Source organism: Bufo gargarizans, chromosome 2 (assembly GCF_014858855.1).
Source record: "Bufo gargarizans isolate SCDJY-AF-19 chromosome 2, ASM1485885v1, whole genome shotgun sequence".
Taxonomy (NCBI): Eukaryota; Metazoa; Chordata; class Amphibia; order Anura; family Bufonidae; genus Bufo; species Bufo gargarizans.
The window spans coordinates 137,112,181-137,125,270 of NC_058081.1; the positions used below are offsets into that span (position 1 = coordinate 137,112,181).

The 13,090-nt window shown below is 41.8% G+C and overlaps 1 protein-coding gene across 1 annotated transcript in view; it reads right to left on the bottom strand.

The window, feature by feature from the left end:
* Positions 1–6,654, bottom strand: part of SERINC4 (serine incorporator 4) — a 49,748-nt gene extending 43,094 nt beyond the window's left edge. Inside the window, exons 1-3 of the mRNA XM_044277044.1 lie at positions 6,568–6,654; positions 2,122–2,289; positions 423–601 (exon numbers count right to left, since the gene is read on the bottom strand). Coding sequence (XP_044132979.1) covers positions 423–601; positions 2,122–2,289; positions 6,568–6,654 — 434 coding nt within the window. The remainder of the gene's footprint in view (positions 1–422; positions 602–2,121; positions 2,290–6,567) is intronic.
* Between the last annotated feature and the right edge of the window lie 6,436 nt (positions 6,655–13,090).

Consider the following 13,090-nt stretch of genomic DNA (forward strand, 5'->3'; position numbering starts at 1 on the left):
AAGAACTAAAAGGGGCTGGGCTACAAGACTGAAGATCCTTTTACATAGACCGATAATTGGCCCAATAATCGGGGATGAGCATTTGTAGAAACACTTATTCCCGATAATTGGCACATTAAAAATGGGCCAGCAATTATTAGATGAACGAGCAAACACCCATTCATCGGGTTACCATGTCTTTTGGCCAGTACTAGAAATGATAGTTTCTGTGTAGCAGATCTAACTGTGTAAAAAGTGATCCGCTGCCCAGAAACAATGATTCTCTGTGAGCAACTGCAGTGCTGATAATTTATCCCCATACAGCGAAGATCGGTGCTGCATATAAAGCAAGCCTTCCATCACTGCCTGTAACATCAGTCTATGTAACAGGACCATAAGTAATTACATATGATTAGGTGGTTTTATGAAGTATTAAACGTTACCCGTTGTGGACCATGGCTCTAAACTCCTGCGTAGACTTCACATTGATAAGGAATACTGACTGGATGAAGTAGAAAGAAGCAGTGCCAAAGCAGACTCGGTACACAGCTGTATACCCGACAAGATTGTCACAGTCCTTACCACCAGGCAGATGGTTGCACAGGAGAGAAATCCAAGGCACCTGCCATTGAAAGAAGACAATACATAATCAGATGCAGATTCATAATTAAGATGCAAAATAATGGGGGAGACTGACAAAGCAAAACCATCCATAATTCTGGCACAAAGAGCACAAAAAGGAGCGTACATGTAAGGGTACTCTCACACTGGCGTTTTGGTTTTTCCGTTTGGGAGATCCGTTCAGGGCTCTCACAAGCAGTCCAAAACGCATCAGTTTTGCCCTAATGCATTCTGAATGGAAAAGGATCCGCTCAGAATGCATCAGTTTGTCTCCATTCCGTCTCCATTCCGCTGGAGGTGGACACCAAAACGCTACCTGCAGTGTTTTGGTGTCCGTTTGACGAAACTGACACAATCTGGCACAATAGAAAACGGATCCGTCTCCCATTGACTTTCAATAGAGTTCATGACGGATCCGTCTTGGCTATGTTACAGATAATACAAACGGATCCGTTTTTAAAAAACTTCTAGGAAAAGGGTTGTGGCTAAGAGTGGGTGTAAAATGCACCATATTTATTATCTTGTGCACAAATCTGTTTGGTGCACAGTGCACACCATACTTTATGATGGCCACAAAGTGTCAGAAGGAAGAGAAAAATGGCCAGCGTGTCTGATAATTTGCACCAAATTAATTAAATAGCATGCTCCTTTGCGAAATCTAGTGCAATTCCCACCAGTGCTTATGTAATGTGCGAAGACACCAAAGCAAAATGTGTAATCAAAAACTATTACAAAGATGTCTTATAGTGGAACATGCATCTAAATAGTAAAAAAGGCACCAAAGGTATCTATAGTCTATGGCCTTAATGTACAAACATACTGCAGAATATATGGATACGGTGCAATTATTTATACGTAGCGATAAAGTCCAGCGTTTCATTTACCACAATGCAACAAGAATCACATTATTATAGTATAATATACTAAAAAACATTCTTCCAAATCCTGTCTCACATTTGTTCTCACCTCACCTTAGTATAATCATGCTGAGTTTGTAACTATACCAGTTGTTCCTTGTGCCTACACACTATCCTGTCCACATCAACTCATTAGTCACTAAAAATGCGATCATTCACCCCCCCCCCCCTTCCCCCCCACAATGCCTAAGACCATCACAGACACTGGAAATAACCGCTTCATTGTCCTAGACCCACTGCTCTAGATCAGGAGTCAGCAATCACTGGCACTGAAACTACAACTCCCAGCTCAAGTCACTTCAGTGTGAGTTCTGAAGCATTTGTGCCTGCTGGGAGTCATAGATTCACCGCAGCTGGAATGGTGGAGGTTGTTGATCTCTGTCCTAGATCACCAGGGATGCTGACATTAACACCTTTGCTGCCATAGATGGCTTGGCATACAGACATTAACCCTACTTTACTTCCCCCAGACCACCAGGGATACAGAGGCTAAGAGGCAATTTAGCCAGAGAAGCAGCTGAATGTTATGGGGGGATGCAGCTGACAGGCATGTATTTTTGCACCAGGCACATGATCCTTTAGCGATGCCACTTCCCATACTTACATGCTCCTTGACAGTTTCTGAAACTCTTCTGGAAAGCATGAGGCAGCATATGGTGGAGGCTATAATGTGGAAGAACGTGTACAGCAGTCTGGTACCACTAGACACCTTGATGCTAGGAAAGCATGCACAACACAAAGAGCATGGAGAGGGCCCACAGCAGCAACAGATCTAAGAAAATAACATAAAAAGAAAATTAGAAAATAACATAAAATTAGAATAGGAAGTCCACATATCTTCACATACAATCAGTGCGAATGAGAGAATATTACCCTAGCTTCTGCCACTTGTGCAAGATCCACATGCAGCCACGTGGATGTTCATTCAAAGCTTGTATGCTCAGTGTAACTACTAAACTATTATAATCAGTAGGACCTTTTTAGTAAAACATACTGTTCCTGGAAAGCACAGTATATCACAAAATGACCTATTGTTTCAATCACATATTTATGTTAAACATATTTTTTTGACTTTTTGGTAAATGTTTAAATGTTTCCAAGTTACTATCTATATTTTTTATTTTATTTTTATGCATATAATCCTGTAATTTTCACACTGGCTACTAAGGCTACTTTCACACTCACGTTTGATGCGGATCTGTCATGGATCTGCACAAACGCATCCGTTCAGATAATACAACCGCATGCATCCGTTCAGAACGGATCCGTTTGTATTATCTGTAACATAGCCAAGACGGATCTATCTTGAACACCATTGAAAGTCAATGGGGAACAGATCCATTTTCTATTGTGCCAGATTGTGTCATAGAAAACGGATCCGCCCCCATTGACTTGCATTGTCTGTCAGGATGGATCCGTTTGGCTCAGTTTCGTCAGACGGACACTAAAACAGCGTTTTGGTGTCCGCATCCAGAGCGGAATGGAGACGGAACGGAGGCAAACTGATGCATTCTGAGCGGATCCTTTTCCATTCAGAATGCATTAAGGGCTAAACTGATCCGTTTTGGACCGCTTGTGAGAGCCCTGAACGGATCTCACAAACGGAAAGCCAAAACACGAGTGTGAAAGAAGTCTAGGCCTAAACTATGTTTTTAGAACAGCTACATGAGCCATAGACACAATGGATAGGCGCTGACTCCATTGACTTCTATGGGAGAGATTTCTAGACATGCTCTGTGACCTGTGCGGTCAGTAGTGAGCTGATAAGCTGTGATATCACCTATTCTGAAAGGTGGATCCTGTGTTATCTATACAGAGTTGTTACTTGTCATTGTAATTCTGCCTGTGGTGATAATGATAATAGCTACTGAAAAAGTTACATGTACAGAACAGCAAATCATTACCTATTATTAGGCCTACTGGCCAGTCCGAAAATTGCAGAATGATATACATTTTTTAACTATACTGTATATAGTGACATGGAAAAATTCTAAAAAAAATATTTACAGTACAGACCAAAAGTTTGGACACACCTTCTCATTCAAAGAGTTTTCTTTATTTTCATGACTATGAAAATTGTAGCTTCACACTGAAGGCATCAAAACTATGAATTAACACATGTGAAATTATATACATAACAAAAAAGTGTGAAACAACTGAAAATATGTGATATTCTAGGTTCTTCAAAGTAGCCACCTTTTGCTTTGATTACTGCTTTGCACACTCTTGGCATTCTCTTGATGAGCTTCAAGAGGTAGTCCCCTGAAATGGTTTTCACTTCACAGATGTGCTCTGTCAGGTTTAATAAGTGGGATTTCTTGCCTTATAAATGGGGTTGGGACCATCAGTTGTGTTGTGGAGAAGTCAGGTGGATACACAGCTGATAGTCCTACTGAATAGACTGTTAGAATTTGTATTATGGCAAGAAGAAAGCAGCCAAGTAAAGAAAAACGAGTGGCCATCATTACTTTAAGAAATGAAGGTCAGTCAGTCCGAAAAATTGGGAAAACTTTGAAAGTGTCCCCAAGTGCAGTCACAAAAACCATCAAGCGCTACAAAGAAACTGGCTCACATGCAGACCGCCCCAGGAAAGGAAGACCAAGAGTCACCTCTGCTGCGGAGGATAAGTTTCTCCGAGTCACCAGCCTCAGAAATCGCAGGTTAACAGCAGCTCAGATTAGAGACCAGGTCAATGCCACACAGAGTTCTAGCAGCAGACACATCTCTAGAACAACTGTTAAGAGGAGACTGTGTGAATCAGGCCTTCATGGTAGAATATCTGCTAGGAAACCACTGCTAAGGACAGGCAACAAGCAGAAGAGACTTGTTTGGGCTAAAGAACACAAGGAATGGACATTAGACCAGTGGAAATCTGTGCTTTGGTCTGATGAGTCCAAATTTGAGATCTTTGGTTCCAACCACCGTGTCTTTGTGCGACGCAGAAAAGGTGAACGGATGGACTCTACATGCCTGGTTCCCACCGTGAAGCATGGAGGAGGAGGTGTGATGGTGTGGGGGTGCTTTGCTGGTGACACTGTTGGGGATTTATTCAAAATTGAAGGCATACTGAACCAGCATGGCTACCACAGCATCTTGCAGCGGCATGCTATTCCATCTGGTTTGCATTTAGTTGGACCATCATTTATTTTTCAACAGGACAATGACCCCAAACACACCTCCAGGCTGTGTAAGGGCTATTTAACCATAAAGGAGAGTGATGGGGTGCTGCGCCAGATGACCTGGCCTCGACAGTCACCGGACCTGAACCCAATCGAGATGGTTTGGGGTGAGCTGGACCGCAGAGTAAAGGCAAAAGGGCCAACAAGTGCTAAGCATCTCTGGGAACTCCTTCAAGACTGTTGGAAGACCATTTCAGGTGACTACCTCTTGAAGCTCATCAAGAGAATACCAAGAGTGTGCAAAGCAGTAATCAAAGCAAAAGGTGGCTACTTTGAAGAACCTAGAATATGACATATTTTCAGTTGTTTCACACTTTTTTGTTATGTATATAATTCCACATGTGTTAATTCATAGTTTTGATGCCTTCAGTGTGAATCTACAATTTTCATAGTCATGAAAATAAAGAAAACTCTTTGAATGAGACGGTGTGTCCAAACTTTTGGTCTGTACTGTACATTTTTAACATACAAACGTGATTTAAATAATAGGTCATTTTCTAAAGACACATTCCATTTAACCTTATGGTAGGCACAAATATTTAAAGGGGAAGTCCACCTTTTAGCAGGGTTTTGGCAAAATCCCTGAACTGTAAAACATTGCGGAATATGTTAGCACTATAAAAATACATTTTATTATCATTATAATCCCCTTCCGGCGAGACTTGCAAAAGGGAAACATACTTATCTGCTCCCTGCTGCTGGGTCCTGGCCTCGGCTGCCTTCCTCAGGACCCCCTCTGTAAACATCTGCTTAGACTGGCTGCAACGGTGCAGATAAGTATGCTTCCCTTTTGCTGGTCTGGCCGGGGGGGGGGAGGTCAAAAAAAGCCTAAAAGGTATAACAAAAAAAAACACTGGGGAAGATTTATCAAACTGGCATAAAGTAAAACTGGCTAAGTCGCCCATAGCAACCAATCAGATTCCACCTTTCATTTTTCACAGCTCCACTGGAAAATGAAAGGTGGAATCTGACTGGTTGCTAAGGCCAACTAGGCCAGTTTTACTTTACATCAGTTTGATAAATCACCCCCACTGTCTTTAGTACAACTGGGTAGCAAACCTATAGTTTGTGCTCACCAGCAGAAATAATTCTCTGGGCCCATGCCCCATATCACCTATAAATAGATAATAGATTTTGATTTGGAGAAATAGACCCTAGTGGCAAGTTATTGACTCAAAAGGCAGCTCCAAATGTTCTTTTTCTGCAGGATCTTTGGGGGCCACTATGGTATCAGAGCCTGGGTCCACCAGGGTAAACCTCTGGTAAACTGGTGCGCCAGTCCGCTGCTGCCTACTATTAAATAGTATAGTAAATATAGTAAATCTTGTTTAATTTACATTTCACTTCCATCAACAAGCAAAATAAGAAAAATACCCTAATATAGGGGCACTGGAAACTTCTGTATAGATATACCGTAGAGCTAATATTATATTATATGTGGTACTCTGATTGCCCTCATGTTGCAATAGGCAGCACAGAGGATGATAATAGCATTGGGGTAATTTTGATGACATTTGCTTGAGTTCGGAGTGCTTGCTTAGGGACATTGAGAAACACTGATCTAGACAATGTAGAAGTAGAATAAACATCATTCTTTAAATTATTATTTTGTGCAAATGAGTTACCAATGTGGAAATGTCTCCATCTAAATGCACAGAGCTGGTTCTAGGTGTGAGCCTTGGGTGATAGAGCCCCAGAGGGCCCTCTGCCTAACACCCCAAAGATGAGTATGAATTGCAGTACTGAACAACATTTATCCAACCTCAGTGCAAACAAAGTAACAAGTGTTGGCATGGACCAAAACGTCTTCAGCCGAAAATACTGCTAATAATATTTTTAGAGGAACATATAAAGTTTTTTCAAAATCTCACCTGATAGGAGACAGAATTGATGAAATCTTTGCACAGTTTGTTCCTCCTCAGGGCCTTCCGGACAGCCATTTCATCAATCAGCCTCATTATTGCTACAGACTAATATCTTCTTTCTATGATCTAAAGATCTTCACCTTACAAGATAGCGTCTTCCACATCTTGCTAGTTTCCTTGTAGCACTTAAATGTCTTAAGATATAAGATTTGTCTAAATGTTTTTCTTCCAACTCAGTAAGCGACGTTAGGTTCCTCCAAGGATGTTTAGTGATTATTGATTGTGGATGTCCTTCCAGGTGTATTGTGCCCAAGGATGTCCATAAAAATAAGGTTGTCTTGTTTTTCTTTTTTCATGGTGACATTTCTTGCTGGGGATCCTATTAACAAGCCAGCTCCCATGTCAACATGTCAGTATAATAGACCAAGACAACTGTAGAAGTAAGTATCACCAGCAGCTCTGCCGCCTCTTCAGCGATTTCTTCATCGATATGAGGAATTATTTACACCGTCCGGAGAAGCCATGCTGGAGATTTATTACCCTATAAGCAATGCTATGAAACAGAGATTAGCCGCTGATTGACAGGACAAAGTCAGTGCTTGTCTTACCATCTGCACAGGTGGGGGAGGGCAAGGAAAGGCTCAGTACATTAAATAGGATTTGTTCAAAGCCAGTTAGTTACATTTCAAGATGACTATCCAGGCAATGTAATGGCTGCTAACACCACCTAGACATACCATGTGTGCCAGCAAGTGGATGAGCTAGCCCAAAGAACATGACATTAATGGGAGGAAGCACCTTGCAAGTTTTGGCCACATCTATATTTTTTATAGAACCAACAGTACGGTGTTAATAGTAATTCTTTCAGGATTACTGTGTACTGTAAAGCCATAGCTAAAAGAATAAAACCACATCTAAAATAATAAAAGCATAACTAAAATAATAAAACCATATCTAAAATACTAACAGTATAAAACCATATCTAAAATAACTTTTAAAGGTTAGGCTTCGTTTGGGGCCTCCATTACAAATTCCCTCAAAAACATGGGCAAAATAAAATGCCACACTACCTATTTGAAACCAGATGGACCCCATTATAGTCAATAGGGTCCGTCAGGTGCTGTTTTTCTCAGTTATGTCATATTATCATTATTTTTATTTCACTATTCTGCTCCTAGGATGGAGCAGAGCAACAGAAATAACAACGCTGGTCAGAACACATCCTTAGTATAGTATATTTCTTTTCATTTACATTTGACTTCCGTCAATAGGCAACATAAGAAAAAAAATACCTTCATATAGAGGAACTAAATTTTTTTTATTTAGTCTGTAACTTCTGTATGAGATATTCTGTAGACTGGTTTTTTTTTTTACACCGAGAGGTGCAGAGCATCTCTACGAATAGTGCTATGCATAAGCCTATTAACTCTTAATTTAGCCAGGATAAAAATACAGCCAGCAGATATGTGGTGACACACGGATCACCAGTTAGAACACTGGTGAAGATGTATCTCAAAATACCTATTCAGTACAATGCTGGAACCTAAAATCAATAGGTCAAATAATGTTTGACTACAAATCAGCTGTAATAAAGCAAACAAAGATACTGCATTAGAAAACTTTTCAATGACCTGATGATATCCCTCCTTAGATATGTTGGCTAACATATTTTAATATCTCAAATGCAATGTACTGAATGTATTGAGTTTAAGAGGTATTCCCATCCCAGTCATTCATGGCTAAGATCAGAATACCTGTCATATGCAGTGACCAGAGATGGAGGTTTGAAAACAGCCAAGCGGGCTGTGCTATGCACCTTCCATTGCTCCCACCACTACTGGACCGGTCATGAAGGCTGCTGACAAATGGACTTCCTAACGGGCAGGTGAATATTAAAACCTTTCCTTATTGTGTAATTCTTGATAAATGTTTTGGCACTTGATCAGTGCCTTTGTCGGATCATCACGGACAGCCGAAAGGGTTTTATAGTAACATAGTTTTAAAAGCTAAAAAACACATCTGTCCATCCAGCAAAGGAAAACCGAGGAAAACCCTCATGAGGTAAAAGCCAATATTTCTCATTTTAGCGGAAAAAAATTCCTCCCGACTCCAATCAGGCAATCTGGGTCAACAACCCCTCTCTAGTAGCTATATCCTATAACATTATTACACTCCAGAAATACATCCAGGCCCCTCTTGAACTCTGTTAGTGAACTCACCATCACCACCTCCTCAGGCAGAGAGTTCCATAGTATCACTGCTCTTACTGTAAATAATCTTCTCCTATGTTAATGTAAAAGCCTTCTTTCCTCCAGATATAGAGGTTGATTTAGACCATCTTCTGTTGACCACTGATGCCTTTTCGTGATCCAACCAGCATAATAGATGCTGTCCAAGGGCAGATATCTATGGAATAGTTGATATACTGTATTTTGTTTTACTCTTTATTGGGTGGCTGTATTTGGAAAGTCCTTCCCATCAGATGACAGATCTGCTTCTCATCAATGGAAGCCCAGACAACAGAAATTGAACATTTTGTCCAAATTTATGTTTAGATGACATCTTTTACAGACCATGAATGTCAAGTCTTTAGAAAACAGTCATGTGGCTAATCTATATACCACACATATAACTCGACAACCATTTGAGTCCTAACGGTAAAGCTAAAGGGTATAGCAGTGTCCTGGACTGCCCTATGCGGCAAACCACTACTGCCAATATTTTGTGTGGCCATTGGCTGTCTTGGGTGGGCATGACTTGTTGCTTGACCATACCCTAATATTTTAAATTTAGGGCAAATAAGGCACATCATTTCATTGTGATTGACCTGTAAGAAGGATAATGCCCTATACATAGCATTAGGTGAGATATTGTTTGTGATTAAAATATTGAAGCTCTTGATGACACCTGTACACCTCTACATTCAGCCACCTGTCATCTGTGACATCCTGGACATCCGCATCTCACGTCTCTTTTAGATTTGTCCAAGTACTGTCAAGATGTCTATATTTCTCTTTCTTCAAAGTGCCATCAAAGTATAAAGCTCCTATATCATTAATCTGTAAATTACAAGTAAGCCCTTGTCACGTCAGGGCCAGGCTATCGTGAAAAGAAATAGAACATCCCATTATCTTTAAAATGACATTCCTTTGAAAGGATGGGAAACACTTCTAGGGTTTTTTCCGTTCTTATTTTTCCCCAGGAATAATGTTACTCCTGGACTTCTTGCCTGCGTCGTATATATTGCATTCCAGCCCCATTCACTTTACAAGGGAAGAGCAGACAGTAATTTCTCGTGTGTCAAGCCAGAGACCAGAAAACGGAAAGGAATGTGAACCAGAGCAGCATCGGAAAGGCAGAGCTGAAGGATTGGTGAGATGAGTAATAATTGACTTTTGATCATCCCTACTCTGTTTATGAATAAAATGATTCCCCTGGAAGAAAACCTCTAGCATCGCTATTAGAGTAGAACTGGGACAATCTATTTACTCTCAGGTTCTTTCAAAGCTTTGCACATTTAACTAGGTTTATATTAAAAATTCTGCAGGTTTTTTGCTTCACAGTACAAAGTAGCTGCAGAATGCTGTTCCGTGATAAATCCATTGGACTGGCTGTGTGAGGCCTGCTGACCTGTAGTAACGCAAGACGGCCATTGCCTATATGCTGCATCCTCTTGATATAGGAATAATAAAGGTTTGTCTTTAGCCAGTGGAGAGTGCCGCATCTTCCTCCTTCCTGTACTCGACCACCTGTGAATAGAGCAGCAGTGTGAAATGGGCAGGCCGTGAATTATGGGGGAATAAAGCCAGAGGATGGGAAGGATGGGCTTACGTATTAAACAGTTGTCACACTGTTAAACACCTAGGGAGAGATTTATCAAGCTGGTGTAAAGTAGAACTGGCTTAGTTGCCCATAGCAACCAATCAGATTCCACCTTTCATTATTCCCAGTTTTTTTTGGAAAATTAAAGGTGGACTCTGATTGGTTGCTATGGGCAACTAAGCCAGTTCTCCGGTACACCAGTTTCATATCCCCCCTTGCTCTTTCCCTCAAGTAAACTCAAAGATTAGTCAAATATGTTACCATGTACCGTAATATGTTCGGGAGGGTTGCCACTTGTTTATTAGTCAGAATTTCTGCCATGTTGAATCTAGCAGGCCTGGATGAGTATTTAGATTACTGTTCAGTGCTCTTATTGTGCAGGTCAAGGAGGCTCTCCTGGAAATAAGGGGGAGTTTGCTTGTGTCCAGTCTGAGATGAAAACATGGCTGCCTAGAGTGACACGTAGCTACGTCATGAAAAGTGTGAGCACGCATAGGGACACTGCATTACTCACGGGGACTGAGTAACTAATCTTTAAAAGCAGCTGCCCTTCCCACCAACAGGAAGTAGGGTGTTCACCAGAAAGTAAGGCGCGCCTCTGTGTAGACAGCCGGTCTAGAGAAGTCCCACAGCAACGACAGAGGCTACAGAGACATGGAGAGAGTGTCCAGGCCACAGGTGGAGGCCAGAGCCTTCCTGTCGCACTGCTAGTGGCTGCATGTGAGACCCCAGGCAGTGGAGGCCCCTGCATGTGAAGAGTGTAAGGCCTCATGCACAAGACTGTATGTATTTTGCAGTCCGCAAATTTCAGATTCGCAAAATACAGATACTGCCTATGTTGCATCCTTAATTTTTTATATCAATGGGTCCCTGGTTCACATTTTGAGGTCACGTTTAGGAAGGGTTGCCACCTTTCCCAACAAAAAATGCCGGCCAAGTTAAGCCACACCCCAAAGGGTGTGTGGTTGTGGGGGTCGCTATCATACTGTGGCTCCCAATAATATTAATGCCCCCATTAGTGCACCCCAAAATGAATGCCCCCATTAGTGCCGCACAGAATTAATAATGCCTTCATTAGCGCCCCCAAAATGAATACTGTCCACATTAGTTCCCCCAGTAATATTAATGCCCCCATTAGTGCACCCCAGAATTAATGCCCCCCATTAGTGCCCACCAGTAAGAGTAATGGCCCATTAGTGCCCCTAGTAATATTAATGCCCCCATTAGTGCAACACAGAATTAATGCCCCCATTAGTAATGCCCAGAATTAATAATGCCCCATTAGTGCCCCCAGTAATAGTAATGCCCCTATTAGCGCCCCCAAAAATTAATACTGTCCACATTAGTGCCCCCAGTAATATTAATGCCCCCATTAGTGCACCCCAGAATCAATGCCCCCCCCAGTAAGAGCAATGGCCGGATTAGTGCCCCGCAGGAAGAATAAGGCCCCCCATTTGTGCCCCCAAGAACAATAGTGCCCCCTAGGAAGAATAATGCCCCCCATTTGTGCCCCAAGGAAGAATTATGCCCCTTTAGTGCCCCGAAGAAGAATAATGTCCCCATTTGTGGCCCCAGTTAGAATAATGCCATTAGTGCCCCCAGATAGAATAATGCACTATGCACCCCATTAGTGCCCCCAGTTTGCTTCTGCAAAATAAATGGAGGAGGTTAGTGCTTTTTTTATTTATTAATTGACACGGGGGGAGGGGGGGTAAAGGCTGCACTAATGAGAGCTCTGCAATGGAAGCGTTCATTAGTAGCAGTTGGCATAGGAAAATACCGGCTGCTAACATTGCCGATAGAAAAAAATTACCGGCATCGGCAGGGCCTTGCTGGTGAGATATTGGCCGGGTCTACGTATAGGACATGTTCTATCCCTTTGCGGAACGGACATATGGATGCAAAAAGGACATGGATCATCCGTGTGCTTTCCGCATCCGTATGTCAATTCCATAAAGAGAATATGGGGGAGATTCATCAAAAGTGGTGTAAAGAAAAACTGGCTTAGTTGCCCATAGCAACCAATCAGATTCTACCTTTCATTTTCCTAAGGAGCTCTGAACTATGAAAGGTGGAATCTGATTGGTTGCTATGGGCAATTAAGCCAGTTCTACTTTACACCAGGTCTAATAAATCTCCCCCAATGTCTTCAAAATGTGGACGACAGACACATGCTCAAATGTAAATAAAAGCTGAGAAATGTTTGTTTTTCCACAATAATGCCTCTTGTACATCGTCTTATTATCTTTTGGGAGACACCTTATGTCATTTCTCGTCAAAAAATTACTTGCTGGTTGAATAAAAGTAACTTTAAGTGAAAATGTGCCAGGGGTATGAATAATTATGGGCAGCACTGTATAGTAAACCCTTTAAAATAACTGGTGACATTAGCAGCAGCAATATGCTGGAACTGTTCATGGGAAGACGTAGCTGTCTGCTCAGTGGCCACCGGGTGGCGCTGCTGAAGCACTGTGGCAGCCATTACGGTAACGTGCCCCGTATTCGTGGACTGCGTTCACACAGATACATTGTAAGTGAACCGTCATGCTTGGATAACAATTATTAAAGATGAATGTGAAGTAATAGTGACACCGAGTGACGCTGGCTGGTAGCTTAGCGGTTGCATTGGCCGTAACCAGTCTTCAATATGGCGACATAAGCATCACCACAGGTTATGTTCCCAGGTATCCCTGCAGCGGAAGTCACG